The sequence below is a fragment of the Vipera berus genome, assembly GCF_964194415.1.
Source record: "Vipera berus genome assembly, chromosome: 5".
Taxonomy (NCBI): domain Eukaryota; kingdom Metazoa; phylum Chordata; class Lepidosauria; order Squamata; family Viperidae; genus Vipera; species Vipera berus.
The window spans coordinates 64025300-64050502 of NC_138207.1; the positions used below are offsets into that span (position 1 = coordinate 64025300).

At 40.9% G+C, this 25203-nt stretch overlaps 1 protein-coding gene across 1 annotated transcript in view; it reads left to right on the plus strand.

Moving 5' to 3' along the window:
* The window catches only part of FANK1 (fibronectin type III and ankyrin repeat domains 1), a gene marked incomplete at its 5' end in the record, with an annotated part of 39901 nt that extends 17533 nt beyond the window's left edge, over nucleotides 1–22368 (plus strand). The window contains 7 exons of the mRNA XM_081330019.1: nucleotides 3828–3902; nucleotides 9780–9845; nucleotides 14004–14169; nucleotides 17203–17346; nucleotides 21417–21494; nucleotides 21593–21637; nucleotides 21733–22368. Coding sequence (XP_081186145.1) covers nucleotides 3828–3902; nucleotides 9780–9845; nucleotides 14004–14169; nucleotides 17203–17346; nucleotides 21417–21494; nucleotides 21593–21637; nucleotides 21733–21834 — 676 coding nt within the window. The 3' untranslated portion in view covers nucleotides 21835–22368. The remainder of the gene's footprint in view (nucleotides 1–3827; nucleotides 3903–9779; nucleotides 9846–14003; nucleotides 14170–17202; nucleotides 17347–21416; nucleotides 21495–21592; nucleotides 21638–21732) is intronic.
* Between the last annotated feature and the right edge of the window lie 2835 nt (nucleotides 22369–25203).

The window sequence follows — 25203 nt, forward strand, 5'->3', positions numbered from 1 at the left end:
TAACCATCACCACCACCACAACTATTTCTAGTGGGGATTAAGCAAATGCCAAATCAGGCATAAAATGAAGCAGTATGAAACTGGTGGAATTAGATGGTTACACAAACAGGGAAAACTTGGACTAGTAGAATGAGAAATGAGTAACTCGAGTGACAAAATTGATATAGTAGGGAGAAGAATGGAGCAAGAACAAATAGAGCTAATTCTTTTAAAAAATAACATTAGGAATGGCTTCACTTCTGGCTGAACATGGAGGTGAAAAAGATATATTGTAAACTGATGACTATATAGATCAGAAGTGGAAATCTGGGTCCTCCAGATGTTGTAATTCCCAGCCTCTTCAGAATTTGAGGTTTTAACTGAAATTGATGAACACCTATTTAACAGCCTCTGAAGGGTAGAGATTTTCCAGATGTGCTCTAGATTTTCCACATTTCACTATAAATTTAAAGAAAGCTATTTTTAAAGCCTTATAACATTGGTACTCTCTGGATAATATGTCATTATGAAGATGAAGAAACTGATCAGTGACTTAGTTCAGCACTTCCTAAGCTTCTTGATGTACTGCAACCTTAATGTCTTAATAATTTTTTCACTGTGCCCTGCAAATATCCCAGATGTCCAGATGCCACTCTGAATTTGATGCAGAAACCCAAATTACCACAGCACATAGTTTTGGAGCTTCAGACTTAATTATTAGTAGGTATTAGGAATATTATAAGGGACGCGGTGGCTCAGTGGGTTAGGACGCTGAGCTTGTTGATCAGGAGATCGGCAGTTTGGCAGGTCGAATCCCGAGTGCCACGTAGCAGAGTGAGTACCTGTTACTCATCCCAGCTTCTGCCAACCTAGCAGTTCGAAAGCACGTAAAAATGCAAGTAGAAAAATAGGGACCACTACGGTGGAAAGGTAACAGCGTTTTGTGCGCCTTTGGTGGCCACATGACCACGGAGACGTCCTCGAACAAACGCTGGCTCTTCAGCTTTGAAACGGAGATGAGCACCGCCCCCTAGAGTTGGAAACGACTAGCACACATGTGCGGGGGAACCTTTACCTTTACCTTATTAGGAATATAAAAATTCCTACATAAATTCTTTTGGAATTTAATTTTGGCATCCATAAGACTTATCGACTGGAACTATCTTTTGCATCAGATTAAAACTGCCGGTTAATCATAAATGGGGTTAGTCATAATTATTAGTCATTGATTAATCCTAAATGGTTAGTTAATCATAAATGGGAGAAAAATACTGTTCTGACAATTCTGACAGTACTGCACAAATAGTAATAAATATGTTAAAAAATTAGATGACATTGAAAGAATTCACATTTCAACTTTATCTCTGAACTCTTAGAATGAAATTAAAATGTAATGTCACAGAGACATGATGATAGAAGAAACCAGACTGAGCAGATTCCAAGCTTTTTCTTTCATGAAACCTGCTGTTGTACCTCTGCAACCATTTGGATAATAGTGTTTATTGAACAAGTCTAAACTGTATTGATTGCTCTTGAATCTCTCCTCTGCAGACCAGCATTTTATATTGAACTTTTGGGTATCACCGGATAGCAATTTATGTTCTCTATATATGTATTTATTTATTATTTACTCTGTATATAAGCTGCCTCAATAAACTTGATGGCAAACAACATAACTGGTATGCACAATTAAAACCATAATATAAAGTGCAAACAAATACAAGTTAAAATTAAATACTCAAGAGGCAAAGAAGCTGAATACTCACTATAATAAGTTTTCAGTTGCTTTGTAAATACAAGAAAAGGGGACGTATCCTTACTTAGGAAGGTAAGGTGTTTCAAAAAATGACTCCAGCAATGAAAAGGCCTGTTGTCTGGCCTATACTTCACAGATCTAGCAGCAGAGAGACGGGGTAAGGGCTGTCAACAGGCCCTCTTTAGATATTCATACTGAATGGGCAGGTTCTCTCTTGCCCAGTATAAGTTGGTGCCTGATATAACATGGTGCAGCCAGTGAGAGGTTTAAAAGCAATTACTAGGATATTGAACTGAGTCTGGAAGCTAGCCAGCAGACAATGGAGAATAAGATGTAATTCTACTCTGTTAGAGGTTGTCTTATAAGAAGTCTTTTACCACATTTTCTACCAACTGTAGGTTCAGAGATGCCTCCAAAGACAGACCCATGTAGAACCATTACAATAATCTAACCATGTGGATCAAGGCATGAATCCTGAGGCATCCTGAGGTATAACTTGTACAGCAACCAAAGCTCAGCAGAAGTCCACCCATTCACATGCAGTTTCAGGAAGAGCTGTTCAAATTTTACCTTTATTAGTGGTATTTGGCTGTCAACCGAATTCAGTGCTAAATTGCTTTCATATACTAGATGATATGGCCATAGCAGTACAAGAAAAACACATGGAGATGGCAAATAGCCGCCTATCCAAAGATTTTTAAATCTTAGGAAAACTCTTCACTGACTGGAGCCTCGCTCTTAGCACCAGTAAAATGGTAACTATATGCTTCCACCTTAACATCAAACTATCATATGAAGCCCTGATGGTTTGCTTAAACAACTTACTCCACTGCAATCCCCATCTAAAGCATCTTGGAGTAACATTTGACCAGACTCTCTCCTATAAGATACATCTAGAGAATATGGCTGCCAAAATCAGTACTAGGAACAATCTACTCCATAAATTGTGGAACTAAATGGGGAGCTTCAGCTGCCACCCTCAGGTTATCAGCACTAGAGTTGGTCTACTCCGCAGCAGAGTACTGTGCCCCTGTATAGCTTAACAGCTGCCATACTAGTAAGTTAGACATCAGACTCAGTGCCACCATGAGGATTATAAGTGAGCCATATAGCACTGCCAGCTTTATGAAGACAAGATGCATTAGTAAGAGAAAACAGAAAAATAACGAACAATTCATTCCTACTGGTGCATGTTGACCTTCCTCATTTATCAACCGAAAGACTCAAATCTAGGAAGTCCCCACTGGCACTTGCACAACATCTGCCCAACAACTTTAACATAGATTCCCAATGGAAAGCCAAGTGGGTAGCTGAACTCCCAGACATAGAAAGGCATATAAATGACTGCACAAAAAAGTGCCAAGCTTTGAACTACCATGTGGACAATCCTGAATAGGACTTGCACCTCACAAGGCATCTGTTGGGATTCTCTGTATAAATAGGGGATAGTATCCTCCCCTCAGTGTGGCTGTGGGGTCCCACATCAAACTAGATCACAACATGACCATCTGTAAGCTGAAGACATATACCCAGGGCTTTTTTTCTCATAGAACGCTCAGAACGGAGTTCCGGCACCTTTTTTTGGATAGAACCTTGTAGGGTAGGCAAGGCGGGTTGTATGACACGTGTGAGTTCCGGCACCTTTTTCTTTTACAAAAAAAGCACTGCATATACCTGTACAGCGTCTGATTTTTAAAAAATATAAATGGTACTGCGCTTCAATGGTTAGATGCCTAGACATTGATATTTGAACATAGATCTTTTTAATATTTATATTTTATTGTTCTACTATTCTAAGGTGAAATGTTAATATATATTGCTAGTCCACATACGATATGCCATACATTAAATAAATAAATATAGACACATACTGTATTACGTAAACTTCTATCTAGTTTTTCCACCAAGAGTTCAAATTAATATTCCCTTCTTCAATTTTCCCCCACAACAACAGTGGCAGTTATACAAAACTATTGAAATGTGTTGAGGAAGTCACTGATTAATATTTTTTATTTTATGATTACAAAATATTATTCAGGAATGAGATAAGTGAAAAACTGTGTGGATAATGGGTTTTTTTTCCCCTTAAAAGGCAAAGTGTAGTAAATACACTCAATAAACTAGGACTTTCACCATTGATGGTTGCTTCACAAAAAGGATATACAAGGTATGGCATTATTTTTCTTACATATTTTATTTCAGCATTCTTAGGTTTGTATTTTAGCATCTGTTTAGATCATCATTATTAATGTCTTTTTTAGAATTATATGAACATAATAATGCTTTCAAAATAGAATGGCTATTTGATGATGCACTTGAAGATTTAACTCCAAAAGACCTATCGGTTCTTTCCCATCACTTTCTACAGTATATGATTATGTAATTTTTCCTTAGTTATAAGTATTCAGTATTTGTTGTAATTTTTTCAATTTTATATGAAATATATGTAACTTTCTGTATATAGAGTAATACTGCTATTCTTGATCACATGTTCTATAGCTGTGACCCAAAGGGCAGACTGTGCTATTCAGTTATTAAATTCAGATTGAGCTATAGAAGATATGCCCATCTATGCTGTCAAATACATTGCTCTCATTTATGGGTGTTAATTTTTAAAAAAATATGTTGCCACTGTGTTTGAATATAAACACATATCAAATAAAACTATTATCACCACTACAATGATAGTTCTAAGTACCCTTTTTCAGTCTTCTGATTTTTAATCATATCATTGTAATATGGTTAGCAATTGTTCTATATTACAGTATTTTATTGTGTTATGTATGCAGGCACCTGCATAGCAACAGCCACCAGGGGGCGTTGGCCTGAACGGTTTTTGGCGGGAAACCCAGTTTCGGCGGGAAACCTAGGGCCAACCCCATTGGCTGTCCGCTTACCTGGCCGGGTATTTAAGGAGGCCAGGTAAACCTCAGGTCCCAGTTCACTACCCCCTTCCAATAAAGAGCTGAACTCACACACCGGCTGGCGTCTCTTCCTTGCGTTGGACCCACGACACAATAGTGGCGATGAAGGTGGGATTGCTGCCGACCAAGAGCTGAAGTCACTGGGGAAACGCTCCGCGAGCTGAAGGGAAAGGCATTTTCCTTCTTCCCCCCCGACCGCCAGCCGACCCGGCCATGCCAAGCGCCACATCCGTGACAAAGCCCGCAACCGCCGCCATGGCTAGAGCCAGACAACCCCGCGAATTTGAGACCCGCCACCCCGAGACCTGGACCCGCTACCTGGCTCACGTTGAACTGTACATGCGGTTCAACCAGATATCGGAGGATGGTGCGAAGGCGGCCGCCCTGCTTTGCCTCGGGGGGCCAGCATTGCTGGAGATCACCGCGAATCTGTTCCCCCAGGAGGCCATCAACACTGTCGCGTACCGGGACCTCGTGGCCAGACTCAACGCCCACTTCAAGCCCCGGCGCTCCAAGGTGGCCGCGCGGTCACAGTTCGAAAAAAGGGACCAGCGCCCCGACGAGACATGTGCCGATTTCCTCGCCGCCCTGCGGGAAGCCGCCGTTGCCTGCAGGTTCACGAACTTGGAGGAGCGGCTACGGGACCGGCTGATCTGCGGCCTACGAGACAGGCGGCTGCAGGAGCACCTGTTTGAGAGAGAGGAGGTCTCTCTCCAGGAAGCCAAGGACGCCATCCTAGCCCACAAAGCGGCCTGCGGGGCCATCCAAGGCTGTCAGGAAACCCGGTCCGGCAACCAGGTGACCAGCGTCCACCGGCAAGGGGCCACAGAGGTGGACGACCAGAGCATTGACCTCCAGCAGAAGTCGACCCCCAACCAGCGAGCCAGATGCCCAGACAGGCCCAGGCCTCCCAGCAATGCCGCCATCCCTCAGAGGTGCGCAAGGTGTGGTGGGAACCACGTGCGCAGCCTCTGCAAGTTCCGGTCCGCCACGTGTCGGGCCTGCAAGAAAACAGGCCACATAGCCGCGGTCTGCCTAGCCGCCACCCCCGAGAGGAGATCCACGAGCTGCAGCCGGAGGAACCGCTGTTCGAAGGTACTGGGGCCCCTACCAAAACGCAAATTGGCTATGTCGAGAGCCGGCTGGCCATTAACCACACGGGTAGCCGCCGGCTGCTCAAACCCAAAATTAGATTAACAATCCATTTGCAAGGCGTCCCTTGCAGCATGGAGCTTGACTCCGGATCAGCGGTCTCAATTATCTCAGACGAGACCCTTAATTACATAACTAGCCGGAGCAAGCAGCGGATTAAATTACGGTCTACAAAATTAACCCTGACCGATTTTCAGAATTTGCCGGTCAAGGTGAAGGGGGAGGCCACTGTTTCGGTAGGGTTTAAGGGTCGCGAAGGGCACCTGGACGTTGTAGTGGTAGAGGGCCACAGAGCCAGCCTGGTCGGGCTGGACTGGTTTGAGGCCCTGGGAATCACAGTCTCCGGGATCCATCGGATCCAGGGAGACTTTGTTGAGGCCATCTGCCGGGAATTCGCAGACGTCTTCGACGGGTCACTGGGCAGGTACACTGGGCCCCCCATATTGTTCAAGCTTAACTCAAACGTTCCCCCCGTTAGGGTCCGGCTGCGGCGAGTCCCCTTCGCGCTCAATCACAAAATCAAGCGCGAATTAGATAAGCTGGTGGCCCAGGGAATCTTAGAGCCCGTAGATGGGGGGGGGATGGGAAACCCCTATCGTAACCCCCCTCAAATCCAACAGAGAAATAAGGATCTGCGCCGACTATAAGTGTTCGGTGAACTGCGCCCTAAACCCGCACGCTTACCCGGTCCCCACGGTCAGCCACGTTCTCGCTTCCCTCCAAGGCGGCGCCATCTTTGCAATGCTCGATCTTGCGCAGGCGTACCAGCAATTCATGGTCACTAGGGAAACAGCTGACATTCAAACCATAGTAACACAGTAACACATAGTAACCTGTTCCAGGTGAACAGGCTGCAATTTGGAGTCAGCGTTGCCCCTGGCATTTTCCAGGAGGTTATGGAAAGGACACTCAAGGGCATTCCAGGAGTCTGCCCCTATTTTGATGACATCCTGATTGCAGGAGCATCAGCAGAGGAACTGGCAGGTAGGCTCAGGGAGGTGCTGTCCAGGCTGCGCACAGCTGGTCTAAAACTCAAAAGAGAGAAATGCAGCATAGGTGTCCCTTCCACAGAATTCTTGGGGTTTAGAGTAGACGCCAGGGGAATCCACCCCACAGAATCCAAAGTGAGGGCCATCAAACTAGCACCCACACCCAAGAACAAAGCAGAGCTTCAGGCATTCCTGGGTCTGCTGAATTTCTATCATACATTCCTCCCACACAAAGCAGCCATCGCTGAACTGCTCCACAGGTTGCTAGACAAGTAGGCAACATGGGCCTGGACGGCCACCCATGACCAGAGTTTCAGGGCCTTGAAAGCATTACTGTCGGACAAGTCCACAGTAACCCATTTCATCGAGTCCAAGCCCATTTGCATCGCTTGCGATGCATCCCCTTACGGTGTGGGCGCAGTTCTCAGTCACCTTGAGCCCAATGGGGCACAAATCCCCATAGCCTACTATTCCAGGACGCTGTCTGGAGCAGAAAGAAACTACGCCCAAATTGACAAAGAAGCCCTGGCAATCGTGGCAGGAATTAAGAAATTCCACGATTACTTATATGGCAGGGAGTTCACTGTCTTCACGGACCACAAACCACTCCTGGGCCTGTTCACAACGGACAGGCAGACCCCCCAAATTCTGTCCCCCAGAATGCTCCGGTGGTCCATCTTCCTTGCAGCCTACAATTGCAAGCTGGTGCACAAGCCAGGGAAGGAGATGGGCCACCCAGACGGTCTTAGTAGGCTCCCTTTGGACACCCCGGATCCAGACCCAGCACCAGCTACACAGATCCTAGCCCTGCAGGAACTACCAGAGTGTCCAGTTCTTGCCAAGGACATTGCCAGCCACACAGCCACAGACAACATCATGGGCAGGGTGCACACATGGGTTTGCACGGGGTGGCAGGGCAAATCCCCGGGGCCAGAGTTCCAGGCCTACTTCAATAGACGCGACGAGATCTCCACACACAAGGGGTGCCTCCTCTGGGGTAGCAGGGTCATCATTCCCACCGTACTACGGGCCAGGGTATTGGATTCCTTACACGAAAGACACCCGGGGGTGGTCAGGATGAAGGCTCTGGCCAGAAGCTACCTCTGGTGGCCAGGGTTGGACAAGGAAATTGAGGATTGGGTCAAGGCCTCTTACACGTGCGAGAGATCCAGGCCAGAAATGCCACACGCACCAGTACACCGGTGGGAGGCCACACACACAACCTGGTCCCGCATCCACATTGACTATGCGGGGCCATTCCAGGGCCAACTATTTTTAGTTGTGGTGGACAGTCACTCCAAGTGGTTAGAGGTAGTCCCTGTTCCCAACATGACCTCGGGGAGAACAATCCAGGTGCTCAGAGCTCTCTTTGCCACACACGGCCTCCCCGACATAATTGTGTCTGATAACGGGCCTCAGTTTACCACTACTGATTTCCAGGCGTTCTTGAAGGCGAACTGGATTAGGCACGCCACCTCCGCGCCCTTCCATCCATCAACCAACGGGCAGGCCGAACGGATGGTAAGGACGACCAAAGACGCACTCCGGCGCATCATCAGCGGGGACTGGCATCACAGACTGGCAAAATTCTTACTCGCCCAACACACAACACCATGCGTGGCTACCGGGAAGAGCCCAGCAGAACTGCGATGGGGATGGTGCCTCATCACCAAGCTGGACCGTTTACACCCAGACCGGGTAGCAGCCGAGACCGGAAGGCCATCATCACCATCATCACCAGCATCACCATCATCACCATTGCCATCATCACCCACACACAGGGTTCTCAACGTGGGGGACCTGGTCTGGGCAAGGAACTACGGGGCTGGACATCCATGGGTTCCGGGGACAGTGGTTGAGAAAACAGGACCCCTCTCGTACATTGTGGGGGTGGAGGGGGACAGATGCATAAGGCGACACATTGATTAGCTCAGAGGAAGGGTCCCTGAGCGCATCACACACGTTCCTGAGCGCATCACACATGCCCAACAGGAGAACCACACTCCAGGAGAGGTCAACCCAGCCGGGAACGACACAGAGCAGGGACCAGAGGAGGAGGGCTTCCTGATCCCGGCTCCTTGCAGCCCTGCACAAAGGCCTCAAGAACCCACGGTCCAAGCCCAGGGCCAAACCATACCCAGACGATCCAACCGCCCGCACAGGTCACCTGCCTACCTGGCGGACTATGTGTGCAAGTGACCCCACGCAGTGACATCGTTGTGTTTTTATTATCAGTGTTGACTCAGTATACATAGTTGTAGTAGGGCAAGTTGTTATTGTTATGTGGTTGTTCTCTAAGGGGGGGAGGGGTGTTATGTATGCAGGCACCTGCATAGCAACAGCCACCAGGGGGCGTTGGCCTGAACGGTTTTCGGCGGGAAACCCAGTTTCGGCGGGAAACCTAGGGCCAACCCCATTGGCTGTCCGCTTACCTGGCCGGGTATTTAAGGAGGCCAGGTAAACCTCAGTCCCCAGTTCACTACCCCCTTCCAATAAAGAGCTGAACTCACACACCGGCTGGCGTCTCTTCCTTGCATCAGACCCACTACACAATATATTGTACATTGAAAATCAGTTGCCTTTTTTTGCTCTATATCAGGGGTAGGCAACCTTGGCTCTTTTATGACTCGTGGACTTCAACTCTCAGAATTCCTGAGCCAGCATGCTGGCTCAGGAATTCTGGGAGTTGAAGTCCACGAGTCATAAAAGAACCAAGGTTGCCTACCCCTGCTCTATATTATTTAATCAATTATAGATTAAAATACCTTGAATCTATGGTTGCAATGACTTGTTAGCTTATAAAACAGACTGTTTATGAAATTGAGATTGAAAGTTACTTTTAATTTCATTCACTAAAGGACTCATTAAAATTGGCATCTAAATTTGAAATGTATTTTTACAAACTATGGAAGGAAGCTAGTAATGAAAACAATATAAGGTAAATATGGAAATAATATGAAGCTACTCTTTTATTTCTAGGCTTGTACAGGTTTTGGTAGAAAATGGAGCAGATGTGAACCTGAAAAATGCCAGTGGAAAAGACAGGTATAAAATTTAATATGTAAGATTACATTAAATATATTTATTTGTTTGAGAGTAGTTAAATAATTGAGAATATCAGTTAGGCTATGTAAACTGGAAAAAGTATTTTACAATGCATGAGAATAGTACAAAATACTTCTTGGGGGACCATAAAAGCTGCAGCATCTTTCCAAACTAATTCAGCTACTTCAGAAGTTGCTCGGAGCTATCTCAGCGTGCGTGTACATACATTACCATTTCATTTATTGTCTTTCCTGCAAAAGACTACGGTATATATGCCCCAGCTTGCAAAATCAGCCTGAACATATCTGCTTTAATTATTTGAAAGGAGGTGCTTTGTAAATGCATATTGTGAAGCATATTCTTTGAAAGCTTCACATAATCTTCATATGTAAATGTTTGGTAGTAATGCATTAATATTGCAGTGGACAATATAGGCAAAACAAATTGCATTGACTCCATTCACTCTTGGGGGAGGAAAGCATATAATCCTTCATGGTGCCTTAATTCTAGCTAAATTCAATTGGCAAATGAAAATTTATCCTAGGTAATCAAACAAAAATGTCAAGTAGCATTTTATAGCATTGTATATAAATATTTTTACCTTTCAATATTAGATGTTAAGTAAAGTAATATATAATATTTACTTATGATCCAATGCCAATCTGATGTTTATAAATATTTGAGCAGATAATATGTAATTAGAGATAAACAAAGCACTTCCTGAAAAGTGAAGATATAGTCATTTATTTCTGAATTTCATATACAATTCACATGTATATGAATGTATTAATGATCTCATTCAACTGAAAATATGTGTTTATTCACTTGTAAAAATTATAATGGAAACCAGCTTTACAAAGTACTTCATTACGGTCATATTGATCTAATTTAACTGAAATCAATGTTAAGATCATTGTATGAAATCAAGACAGTTATATTGTCCAGTTTCTCAACTGCAGGATTAAGCAACTGAGTTTAATTTTTTTTAATCTTTTAAAAAGTATTTTTATATCAAGCAGCTTTGTTCTTTTTATCAATCAGATCACTTCTGTCATTAAGAGAATTATTTATTTTATGTATTTAATTTTTATCCAGACTTTATTTTGTATATAAATATTTCAAGGGCGTGAATACTCCTTCCTCCTCCTATTTTCGCCACAACAACAACCCTGTGAAGTGAGTTGGGCTGAAAGTGAGTGACTAGCCCACAATTGCCCAGACAGCTTTCATTCCCAAGTCTCCTGGTGCCTAGACCATCACTTTAACCACTGGACCATCCTTCTCTAAAATACTTAAAGCCTTCACAAAAGAGCATTAATAATATTAACCTGTACATTTGAGGGAATAAATGGACCTCTTTCAAGTCACAGGACTTAAGACTGAAAACTTAATATATGCCTCTTGAGTTTGGATTGTGTGGTAAACATGCTTAATTAACTTTTATCCTCTTTTTAAAATTGCTGATACAGTCCACAGTTGGGAAGATAATCTTTCTTCAGCTTTTCCCCTGAACTGTAGAGCACAATCTACAGTCTGGCCTTTAAATTCTAGATGGGCTTTACATGCAACCTGATGAACAGCTAAAGCTTACAAAGACCTAATGTCCTCCATTTTGTTGCCCGAGTTTCTACAATGATGGGCTAACTTTTAGAGATGAGGGGTGTTTTTTTCATGTTCAAGGGAAAAACTGCATAAAGATTTTTTTTTTCCCTTCTTGCTTCTGTTCCTCTACTTTTCAATCTGGAGTCAAGGTAAGAGGGAATAGAGATTCGAGAGCAGAGGTAGAAAGTTTACTTTTAGCACCTAATTGGAGCACTGTGTGTGGGGGGGTGTAGATCAACAAGCCCGTCTCTCCCAGATTTTTTTTGTTTGGTTTATTGAAGAAATATGGCTTTCTGGAGGAGGAAAGGAGAGGGCTAAGCAAGGGAAAGGTTTTGAGAAGCTCATCCTGAAGTTGCTGTCTTTTATGTAGGGACCAACGTCCAAAGCCTAGCAGCAGGCAGGAAAGCTTTGCTGCCTCCCAGTGGCTAGCTGATCGGCCATTGGAAGGCTCTAAAGGGCTATGAACTGGTCCTTCCTTTGCCCCAAAAAGGCAAGGGCACCTTGGCAGAAGGGAGAGCAGGGGCAGAATTAGGAAAAGCACATGTGCGGAGCTTTTTTCCTTTCCATTGTTTCCCACTGGCAAGATAGCAATGCAGTGGCAGAAATAGACCATGGGTTGAGAGAGGCCTTGAGAGGCCTGAAGCAGATGGGCTTGTACCTGCACTTGGCGACCCCGGATTTCCCCCAACCCTGAGCTCCGCTTAAGAATGCACCGGGGAGGGCAGATGGCTGGTTATTACTTGAGGCGGTTCATTTAACGTTGTCCCAGCTTTTGGCCCTAATGGACAGGCTCTGTTATGGTTGTAACTTGAGGACGACCTGTAGTTGGGATGAGGTACTATTTCATTGTGGTTGCTCCTTTTCCAGTAGCTCCCAAGCTTCAGGCAAAGCTCTAAGCACCAAGTAGAGTCCTCACCAAGATAATGCTGCTCTCCATGGCTTGTGGTCCTGGCAGTTGAATTAAAATCCTCTTGCCTGCTTGTTGAGAGGTGACATCACCTCTTGCAAGCAGGCAAGAGGACTTTAATTCAATTGCCAGGACCACAAGCCATGGTGAGCAGCGTTATCCTGTCAAGGGGACTTTAATTCAGTCTGCTGACATCACTTCCACTTCCTCATCTATAGGCCATTTGCTTTTACTTTTCCTGTTGTACACGCCCCTTTTTTCACTCTGTCTTAATATTTGCCAAGGTACAAAGATTGGGTCTGGTAAGGCTGCCTCTGGATATCAGTACATCCTTGAAAAACACCAGGATGTGGCTCAGTTAGCCAGGCACTTCAATACTGATTTGACTGCCTGTGGGTACATTTCTGAGAGAATGTGTGAATGCCTGAAATAAATTTGTGTTGCATCTGTGTGGAAACTTGGATATATGACTGCACCTACTTTTCAAACAAGCAGATATAAACTGGATCCTCATTCTCTGAGGAAGTCCATAAAAGGATGCAGTTATGGCTCAGTGCAAGATGGAACCTGTGATTCCTATGGTAGATGGTTGTAAGTGACTGCAAAAACATCAATTTTGGCTGTCTATTCACAAAAATCAGCTGTTCAGAGTACAAAAGGGCAATCTCCAGATCTCCCTTTATTCGAAACAGAATCTTGCAGTCACATTTAGTTATCTTTTCAGCTATAATACCACTGTAATCCTCAGAGCATTAAAAAAAATGTGGCCATTAGTTCACTTGCCTCATCAGAAGCCCCAATCAGTAATTTTAATTTTTAATTTTTAATGAAATTTTGGTTTTGGTTTCTGAAGCTTTGAGTCAAGAAGGAAGATAAACAAAGCTTCTATGAAATAACTATTTTCTTATATTAGCGTGAAGAAGCAAAGGAACCTGATGTTCCAGCCTTTTTTAAAAAAAAGTTATATACTACAATATATTTCTTGCTGTCTAGTATTTGGGGCTACAGGAAATTAATTACCTACTCACTAAGAAAGGAATTAGGGACGCGGTGGCTCAGTGGGTTAGGACGCTGAGCTTGTCGATCAGAAGGTCGGCAGTTTGGCGGGTCAAATCCCGAGTGCCGCGTAACAGAGTGAGCGCCTGTTACTTGTCCCAGCTTCTGCCAACCTAGCAGTTCGAAAGTACGTAAAAATGCAAGTAGAAAAATAGGGACCGCTACGGTGGGAAGGTAACAGCGTTCCGTGTGCCTTTGGCATCTAGTCATGCCGGCCACATGACCACGGAGACGTCCTCGGACGAGCGCTGGCTCTTCGGCTTTGAAACGGAGATGAGCACCGGCCCCTAGAGTTGGAAACGACTAGCACGCATGTGCGGGGGAACCTTTACCTTTACCTTAAGAAAGGAATTAAGATGATAGTTACCAAAAATCCAAACAGGATTACATTCACAATTGGTGAGATGGTCTCATGCTTCTACCATGTAATATAGCAATATACAATGTAAAAAAATAAATCATCTATGAAAATTAATATTTACGTAACTAGAAGTGTATGTAGACTAACATAGGGGTTACTTAATTATTTACTTTCCACCACTCAGCAATTCAAAATGAGTGCTTTAGCTTTAACAAATGCTTTTATTTTACAGTTTAATGACAGCTTGTTTTGCTGGTCACTTGGATATTGTCCAATATCTCAGATCCCAAGGGGCTTCCTGGCTAAGCAGGGATTTTGGGGGATGTACAGCTATGCATTGGGCTACGGATGGAGGGCACTGTGATGTGATTGAATGGATGATCCAGGATGGCTGTAAGGTAATGGAAACATTTCTGTAACCTATGAAAAACAGCATTTTACATTGTGTTTTCTGATATGTACATACTTCTTTGCATGAAATACTGAAGAAGATACAGTAATGCATCAGTAGATACATGTGTAAACAATGCATTACAGATAGTCCTAGACTTACGATTACAGTTAGGACCAGCATTTACATTGCTAGCAAGACTGTTGATAACTGAGTCATCCCCAATTTTGCAACCCTTTTTGCCATGGTTGTTAAGCAAATCAATGCAGTTGTTAAGTGATTCAGATGGTCTTTAATTGAATCTGGCTTTTGCCATTGACTTTGCTTGTCGGAAGCTGAATGGGAAAATAGCAAGTGGAGATCATGTGACCCTGAGATGCTGCAACTATCATAAATATGTGCTGGTTGCCAAGTGCCTGATTGTTGAGCCCATGGCTAGGTATACTGCAACAATCATAAATGCAAGGCTCTGTTGTAAGACTCTTCTTTTCAGAGCCATTGTAACATTGTAACACTTGCTAAATGTATGGTTGTACATATCTGTATTTATATAGGGATGCTTTTATAACAATCTAATTATTGTAATTGGACTGTATCTTACCACTGGATTAATTTTCTTAGTGGAACACCTGTTATAACCTTTATTAATATTCATCATTGTTATCATCATGGAAAAATAAAAACAAGCTTGAAGCTTAAAAGATTAAAATGATGCATTTACATTTTAATTTACTGTAATGTTAATTTAGCAAGAAAAATATAAGTTGATCTGGTTTGGCTTGACTAGAAGCTGCTTGTGCAGTGGAAATATTTATTTATTTAGTAAATCTATATGCTTCCCATCTCCCTTTACATTACATTAAATATTAAAATAAACAGAGATTAAATGTTAAAAACTAAAATATAAGAGGATGCTTACCTGCTTTCAACCCCTGTTCTCTCCCCCTGAAAATCTCTTCACCCACAAGTTGTTTTTGCCTACTTGTGCCTTTTCATTACATTCCTCTTCTAGATCCCAAATCTTCTTTTGACCCTTCCCTCCCCATCCCTAACCAATATTTTTGGAATGGTAGAACATTAGGCTGTGAGAAAGAAAAAAAGGAGCAAAATCTATAGATCTAAGGCAGGGGTGTCAAACTGCTGGCCCGCGGGCTCCGTCATGGCGAAACCGCGCCCATCCCATTTTCGGCAATGGGAAAAAGTTCCGATATGTCGTGCAATGTCACGTGATGTCGTGAGTTTGACATGCCTGATCTAAGGCATTGATACCTCCCATACATTTTAAGATAGAGCATTTACATATATAATTTTAATATTTCAGAAGCCAAAGTTACAGTGTTAACAAAATAAAATTCATTTAATTATTTAAGTGATGTTTTATCTAACAAAGCTACATATTTACCTAAGTTGCTCAGTATAGCTAGGGCTAATGCTGTAATCTTTTCTGAGGCTGACTTCAAAATAAGCCTCATTAAATTTAATTATACTTAGTTTTTTTTAGACATGTTTAGGACTGTGATATACATCACAATAACTCCAAATGGATTAACATAGCTATATTTCCTTTCTTATTACTTTGGGAAAACATGCATTTGTGTGAAAGCCTAGTTAGATGGAAGAGTGTAAATCTGTTGTACTGTTAGCAGTAGATCATTAGGATAAAAGATCAAAATATTACAGCCTTTTTTAAAGAATATGAGGTCAGGCATAACAGAGAGCCATTATGCCGTTATCATTTTTCTGTTATTGCCTCAGCTATTTTACATCTATCCTGTTTACCTTTTTAAAAAAAAATAATAATTTCAGCATTAAGGATTTTTAAAAACAGAATTATATTATTACATTTTAAAAAATAAAACTAATACAAACTAAAAAAATAGAAAATGCAGAAGAAATAGAAAAATAATAAGAATATAGTAAAGAAAAAGAAAAGAAATATATCAAGAAATGACTTCCTCCTTCATCACAATTATAAACAATTTTAATAATTTATCACCTTCTCTTAAAATACAATGATCTCTTCTTCCCATATTCCATCTTTGTCTACAAACAAATCCTTAGGGCCTGTCATTTAGTTCTGATCAATAAATAACCATTAAAGTTTAACCAGAGATAGCAACATACCTATTTTAACCTTGATTAAATATACCAACTTTATATTTCTTCTTTTTACTTCTAATATTAGACCCTTCAAATAACGTCCTAAAGCATGGGTGTCAAACTTGATTGTGTCATGTGCCGTATCACAACATTTTTTGCCTTCGTGGAGCTGGGGTGGGCGTGGCCTGCACATGATGCAGCTGGCCTGCGGGCCGACAGTTTGACACCCCTATCCTAAAGCTTGATTTCTTTTCATTTTTTCTTTTTACTTTCTCACAAAATTCTTCAAAGCATTAACAAATCTCTTTTGTAAATATAGGAAAGTTTTTCATGTCATTCTTTTGTGTTTTTTACAAATTTGTATATCCTTTTTGATTATTAAAACATAAGCTAGTTTCATTTGTATATCCAGTGTAGCATGTTTTCCATATCATTCTTGTAGTTGTCATTTTTAAATCTACTTTCATATTAGTCTCCATCTTGTCCAGTAAAACTTGTTCTTCTATCATAAAATCTTTAAACATATAAAGGCAGACACTCGTAAAATTAACTTCTTGGTCTATGTTCAAAAAATATCCTTCAACATGTTCAATATTAAATAATATGCTCCATTCTGTATTAGTAAGTGAAGTTTAAGTAATCTTTAATTCCATCTGAATCCTTCTATTTTCTAATCTTCAAACTTTCATCCTATCATTTTTTAAAGAGAATTCAAAACAAAAGCATTTTCCCATAGGAAAGATTCTTATAATTAATTCCAAAAATCTTATTTAATATGGTGCCTTTGTCTGTTTGTATCTTTTCAAAATGTTTGATATAGGAAAGATTGAAAAAGCTGTTAAAGACCAAGACCACGTAAAGCAAACTTTAACAGGAGATACAAAATATAGGTACCATTCAGAATAATGTTGTGGCTCTGGCTTTTCTGTATCTGTAACAGGTTGATCCTAGAGACTCTGGCTTGGAATGGACTCCACTATTGAGATTGTGTGCATTATCAGGAAAAAAAGATGTAGCCACAATTTTAATAAACGCTGGAGCTGATGTGAACGTAAAAGATAAGGATGGCAAGACACCTTTGATGGTATGCTGTACTGCTAAGTAACATGTTAGAATGTTTCTCAGTAAGGAGATTGATAAAGTATTGAATGGTTCCAAACATTCCTAGGTTTCAGACTCCTCACTTCATTATTCACTATTAATTTCACCTTAATTCACAATTGATTCAAAGGTAAGTAAGGAAATATGGATCCTCTACCTAATTAAAAATGATGCAGAAAGTCTTTTTTTGTGTGGGACTGCCAGGGCTGTTTTAATTATTTATTTTATTTATTTATTATTTGGATTTATGTACCGCCCCTCTCCCGAAGGACTCGGGGCGGTGTACAGGGCAATTAAAACACTATATACAACACATAATATACAAAAATTAAAATAAATTAAACCAAGTAGCCCTAAACAATAAAACACGTTCTAAAATTTAAAATTTAAAATCTAAAACCCCAGTCCCTCAGTCCAGGCCGGCAAGTTCAAATAGCCAAGTCTTCAGGTTGCGGCGAAAAGAGCGAAGGTCGGGAGCCATCCGGAGCTCAACAGGAAACTGGTTCCAGAGGGCAGGCGCACCCACAGAGAATGCTCTCCACCTGGGGGCCGCCAGTCGACATTCCCTGACCGACGGCACCCTGTGGGAGCGCACAGGACGATGGGAAGTTAACGCCGGCAAAAGGTACTCCCGTAAATAATCCGGGCCCATGCCATTTAGGGCTTTATATGTCATCACCAGCACCTTGAATCTCACCTGGAAGACAACTGGAAGCGAATGCAGCTTGAGGAGCAGAGGTGTTACATGGGAGTATCGGGAGACCCCCATCACAACTCGCGCGGCTGCATTCTGCACCAGTTGGAGCCTCCGAGTGGTATTCAAGGGCAGCCCCATGTAGAGAGCGTTGCAGTAGTCTATCCGAGAGGTCACGAGCGCATGAGTGACTGTGCGTAGGGCATCTCGGTCCAAATAGGGCCGCAACTGGCGCACCAGACGAACCTGGGCAAAAGCCCCCCTGGTCACAGCTCCTATATGATCTTCTAAACTGAGCTGTGAGTCAAGGAGGACACCCAAGTTGCGAGCCCTATCTACGGGGGGTAACACCTCACCCCCTATAGATAAAGATGGAATAGAGTGGACAACCCAAGATGCTGGTATGCACAGCCACTCAGTCTTGTCGGGATTTAGACGAAGCCTGTTTATCACTTGTCTCCAAGAAAAAAGTATTGGTTTATAATTACCTGGCAACCCAATGGACAAATTTTAATCAAGCGCAGGAAAAATGCTTGAACATTATATCATTCTTCACATTATTATCCTGCTCTTTGCTACTGTGAAACAAGTAGTTTTCAGTTATAGCTTATTTTCCATAATAGGAGAGGCACTATTCTTTGTGTTAAAGTATATGGAGTCATTTGAGTGTCCCATAAATAAGATAATAAACTAAAGAATATCAATTTGCATACTTAATCAAGCAATCAGCATGACTCTTTGTGGCTACGTATGATGTCATTACTAATTAGTCCTAGGTATCATTAGTAATTAGTGATAGATCTAAAATTTTCAAGGAAAGAATTGTATACTTTTAACATTTCTAATGAATTACAATATGAGCATAATTACCTTTGATTTGTGCCTGTTTGTCAATTTTTGTTCACTTGAATTTTTTTATTTATTATGACTACTGCATCATTCTATACTTAGATACCTTTGATTATATACAAAAAGTAGTAAATTTATTTCAAAGTAAATGTAAAAACATTCATTTATTGAATTATATGACTGCGCACATCACATAGATGAACTGGATGGTTAAAAGCACAAACATAACATACTTTTTCCTTGCTAGCATAAAGCAAAGACCCCACTCATCAAAACAAAACCTTCAACAGGAGCAGAACAAACCTAATCTTCTGACCCAAATATCTGGGAAAATTTGCATGATAGTTGTTCGGTCTATATTTGTATAAACAGGTGGAAAGCCTGCCAGATATCATATATTATTCCTAATTTGTCCATAGGAACATAATCTTTGCCTGAATAAGAACATTATTTCTTAACCATTACCAAGCTAAAGGCATTTTCAAAACATGACTTCATTCCTCTTAGATTTTTCCTTCCAAAGCATTTTATATCAAAATATCATTTCTGGTTTCTTGCATGAAATAGAGTAGTCTGAGTAGATTCAGATGTTTCTTTAATGGGATGAGGCTTCTTACTCCTTCTTATTGGAAATTCATCTGTCTGAAGTACTACATTTGTAGATGTTATAAAGATCAAAAGGCACTTTGTCATGTTTTTACCCCAGTCAATATACAGTAGCGAGCAAGTATTTATCTGCACTTAAAAATGGGTGGGATGGTACTTTAATGATGTGGAGAAGGGGTAGCACATACAGTATGGTTGCTGATTAATATCCAGTTCCCTCCTGTAAAGGCCTATTTTACTGCTTCTATAGAACTATCAACAAAATTCTTAGAGAGCAATGGAATTCAGTATACTATTATTTGAGAATAGATGAGTTATAACCACCTTGCAAATTACATTTTTAGGAACATGTTTTAAATGTATACCACAAAGAGAACATGTAAATGAAATCAGTGTATTAGGAAATACTCATATGGAACAAGTAAGCACATTAATGATTTCTGTTCATTTTTTTGTTCAGTGCTCAAATTTGCCACAATGAAATCCTTAGATCTATGGTTCTTGCTACTGGCCTGCCTTTTATGCAGGAAATTGGCCATTCTTGCTTGTTTCTCTGTCTTTGGCAGAAACACAAAATTGAAAAGCAATAGAATAAGCAACAGTCAAGAATATGATATTTTGCTTATGCCCAAGGCAGAAAAGGAAGAAATCTTGATGCCTAAGTATTTATTTAATTTCTCTAGAATAACATTTTAATATTAGGTAATGCCTGTATTATTTCAGTTTCCTTATATAACAGCACTTATTGACAAAATACCAACACTGATTTTCATTGAAGAGAAAAAGAGTTGTCTATTTGTTCTCTGGAGAATTCTATTTATTTTGTACCTTTTCTGCAACTTTATGCAAAGAAACAACTATGGGATATAAATGAACAAAAAGAAATGGAAATTGATGAGAGGCTCATGAAGAAGAATACTCCCTTTGGGATTAAAACACTCTTCTCATATGTAACTCTTTTGACTATAAATGAAACAGTTAAATAAAGCCTCCTTAAAAAGTCATGCCCAACGTAATCATCTCAATTTCTATTGACATTAAGTACATACCTTCATACAGTAAGCATTTTAGCAAAATTAATATGAAATATTGGTACCGCTTCACAAAGCCTTCGTAACACCTGAAATACTGCATCCAGTTTTGGTCACCACATTAGAAAAAAGATGTGGAAAAAGTGCAAAGAAGAGCAGCTAAGATGATTAAGGGCTTGGAGACAAAAAATATGAAGAATGGTTGCAGGAATTGGGTAAGGCCAGTCTAGAGAAAAGAAGGACTAGACATGCTAGCAGTATTCCAATGTTTGAGGGGCTGCCACAAAGAGGAGGGGATCAACTTATTTTCCAAAACACCAGAGGGCAGGACAAGACACAATGGGTGGAAACTAATCAAGGAGAGAAGCAACCTGGAATTAAGGAGAAACTTCCTAATAGAGCAATTAACCATTGGAACAGCTTGCCTTCAGAAGTTGTAGGGGCTTCATCACTGGCGGTTTTTAAGAAAAGGATGGACAGCCACCTATCTGAATTGGTATAGGGTCTCCTGCTTGAGCAGGGGGTTGGACTAGAAGATCTCCAAGATCACTTTCAGCTCTATTCTGATTGAAAGATAACAACACAGATTTGTCAGTGGATCCTTTGAGTGCTTTTCAGATCACAAATTTGCTACATAAGAAATTGAAGTAATCCCTCATATAAGAGATGTCATTCAATGAACGTATTTATTTTCAGCACATTAGCACCTTTGCATATTTTCATTCCAAAAGGCAAACAACATATGAGATTCAGTTTATATACAAGTGGCATTTAGTATGAATTTTGTCTTGTGCAGAAAATCCCCATTAAGTTCCCCAGTTACTGAAAAACATGTAACATTAAACGAAGTATGTTTCTTTCCTTGTCTTGTAGGTGGCGGCTTTAAATAATCATGAAGATTTGGTTGCATTATTATTAGAGAAGGGAGCAGATCCTGATATTAAAAATGAGGTATTATATTTCTCTCTCTTTCTGCAAACACATACCTACCTACATAGTATTTAAAGAGTAAGTCGAATGTGTCATTTGTATGATGTGTTATTTTTCAGTTTGGTAAGGGTGCTCTGGACATGGCCAGAGGCTTGAACAGACAGGTAGGGATCCATCTTACTTGAATTACTCATTTCTAGTTTTTTAAACATTGTTTGTCCTCTGGTGATTAACTTGCTATTTTTTTCTTTTTTTTAAGAGTGTGGTTTCAATAATAGAAGAAAAGAAAAAGCAATTAAGCAATACTTCTGTTGATCTTGCATCTACCGCTTCACAGTTATTTGAAGAAAGTGCATCTTAATCTTTTTTTCCAGGAAGCTGAGACTATGAAGATTGATTTCTGCTTGTTTTCTTTTTTTCCTGTAAGTTTTTTTTTATCATTCTTGGACACTTTGATTAAAATGTTTCCTTCTTGAGGATTTTCTCTGGCATTTTACATTTATCTGAATTTTAAAACCATCTGTCTTTAATGATGTTTTTATAGTAATACTATGTTCTTCTATCCTTTGGAGATTGATTTTAAATCCCAAATGCTAGTTATAATTAGCACAACTCAATATGGAGTTTGTCACATGATATGTCCTGCTGAATTTTTCACTAGCTGGATAGGAACTATGTAATCTGGGCACTTTAACTCTTTTCTCAACCATGATACTGATTAATGTCAATGAGAACATTTCCTGCTTGGAAATAATAGATGCCATTAAAGGGATATGCCTAGGACCCAGCAAAAACATTTTTTTAAAATCACCCTGCTCCTGCTCCTCTCATATGCTTATTCCCCCCTGCCCCTCCTCTGTTTTTTTCAATAACCAGGCAGCTAACTGTAACAACCAGTTTATTGAAGCAACCAATGCCAGGGAGTTGCAGTGCAGGGTTTTAGTGTAACAGGTTTTCTGCAATGGAACACACTGAGAATAACAATTGACAAAGTAGGAAATAGCTCATGGTCAGGATCTTGAATATAATCCTAAAGACTGTTCATATCATTCTGAGTACTTAAGGATAGTGCAGTTTTACATCAGCCAGGAGTTTTGTAGTTGAACCTGGCCTTATATAAAGAGGCAGTTGAAGCAGAAATCACAGTCCCCATAATAAGCAGGCCATCCTAATAGACACTTAAGACTGAGAGAATACTACTGACTATAGTGGGATTTATTTCTGAGTAAACATTCATTGGAGTGCTATGTTAGGACATTAGACTGTTTAGAAGTATATATGAATATATTCCATTGAACGTAAATGAAATTCTGGTTAGATGTTTGGAATTGTACTGTAAAATACAATTTGCAATTGTATTGTAAATCGTCAATGAAATCAATGTTTTTAATTGAAAAAATGAATTTGTTCTTACATGGCCAAACTGAATTTGTATCCATATGTAGAGTGTTCTCCAAAGACTATGTTCCCGTTTAAAAGTGAGAATGAATGTAACCAGCTGCATTTTGATTATTTCTGCTAAAGCCGGACATCCACAAGCCATTTGAAATCTACTCAGATTTCCATTTGGAGTCAATAATTATTTTGATCTAATGAACTAGGAATGGATTCATAACCATTTTTCTTCCTGTATTCTAAAGTCACTGGAAGAAATGCTACCATTATTTTCACAGACTTTTTGTTATGTATGGGATTAATAAAATACAAGTAGCGGCTCGCTGTTACCATCAGGTGGCGCTGTACTGAGACAGGATTGGCTGATAAGTGCCCAGCGGGAAAATCAAAGGGATTGGCTACCTGTGTACCTAGCCAGGTATATAAGGGAGGGTACAGGTAGCTCCCATTGTCCAGTCTGTGCTTCCACCAATAAAGAGTTGTTACGCTGAACCCTTTGTCCATCGTATTGCCATGCGGTCAAGAACCCACTACACAATACTTTTGAGTTTAAAATCTATTCATAAAATTTGTCTGGGCATGTTTTCTACCTATATTTTGTTTTACATTGTGCAACGCACAATGCAATTTAAGGTATAGTCTTATGGGCTTAGAGAGATTCCTCTATGACAGGGGTAGGCAACCTCGGCTCTTTTATGACTCATGGACTTCAACTCCCAGAATTCCTGAGTCAGCATAGCATAGCTTAGCTGACTCAGGAATTCTGGGAATTGAAGTCCATGAGTCATAAAGGAGCCGAGGTTGCCTACCCCTGCTCTATGACTATAGAACAGGATAAATTCTTTGGGGCAGGGAGAGCGAGGACCAACCCTGAAGGAGATTCAACCTTGAAACTGCCATATCCAGCTTATAAGAATTTATTTAAAACCCCAGTTTTGGATCTCTGATGTCAGAGAAAGAAAATAGGGACAGATAAGTGGACCAACCACAACCAGAGGCTGTGCTATATTCAACAGGGGAAAAGGGAATTTTATAATCCCTAGAGCTAGGGAAAAAAACCCTATTGAGTGAAAGAAAAAATACTGCTACTCCCTCATTTCTTTTCTGCTGACAGGCTCCAGAAAAGAATTCGGATCTCTTGGAGATGTAGAACTCTTTATAACAATCTTCAGGATTGGTCTGTCTAATCAGAAGAGCAAAATAACATAAGAGGATGTGTAAGTTTTTCATAACATTTTTGCAGTAAAGCATCCTCCCCTTATTCTTTGTGCCTCTACAAAGGGATAGAGATAAATACCAGAAGATATAAAATGGAAATGAAAGAGTTGGAAAAATAATTGGCCCATTCTCATTTATTTCCCAGTTCAATATATTGCTTCAAGCTGCATTTGCTAAAACAAATTAACATTACTACTACAGCCAAGCTGCATTCAACTGAACATCTCTTGTACTTTAGCATTCAGTATTTATTCTTAAGAGATAAGCCACTTTTGGAAACAGTTTGAAAGCTTTTCCTCTTTTATGCCAGAATTTGAGCCAAATTTCCATGTTACATCATAAGCACACAAGTCATTAAATTCAGATTCTGCCATAGTAATTGGACATGAATTTATCTCACTTGTTCTTTAACATAAGCAACATGATATAATCCTTCAAACTGTCCTTTTATGGAAGGATCAGTGATGCAAGATAGATCAGAACACCAAGCACATAAACAGGAAATAAAGTCTAAAACTCAAACTTTTTCTAGTCTTGTAAAGATCTAGTTTCTCTGGGCAGGTGAAGGTTCTCAATTACAATTTAAAATGTGTGATATTTATTTATTTATTTATTTTATTATATTTGTATACCGCCCTTCTCCCGAAGGACTCAGGGCGGTGAACAGGGCAATACATGTTAAAAAACAAGAATACAAAAGTTAAAAAAAGATTAAACAAGATGCCCCAAAACTATAACAATAAGTTAAGTTAAAATACATAAAAAACAATAAAACCCAAACCCATCACCCATCAGGCCAGGCCAGCTTGTTCGAACAGGTAAGTCTTTAGATCGCGCCGGAAGGAGCGAAGGTCGGGCGCCATCCGGAGCTCAACCGGAAGATGGTTCCATAAATCTGGCGCGCCCACAGAGAACGCCCTCCCCCTGGGGGCCACCAGTCGACATTCTTTGACCGGTGGCACCCTGAGGAGGCCCTCTCTGTGGGAGCGCACTGGGTGGAGGGAAGTTGATGCCGGCCGCAGGTGCTCCCTGAGGTATTCCGGACCCATGCCATGAAGGGCTTTGTAGGTCATTACCAGCACCTTGAATCTCACCCAGAAGACAACTGGGAGCCAAT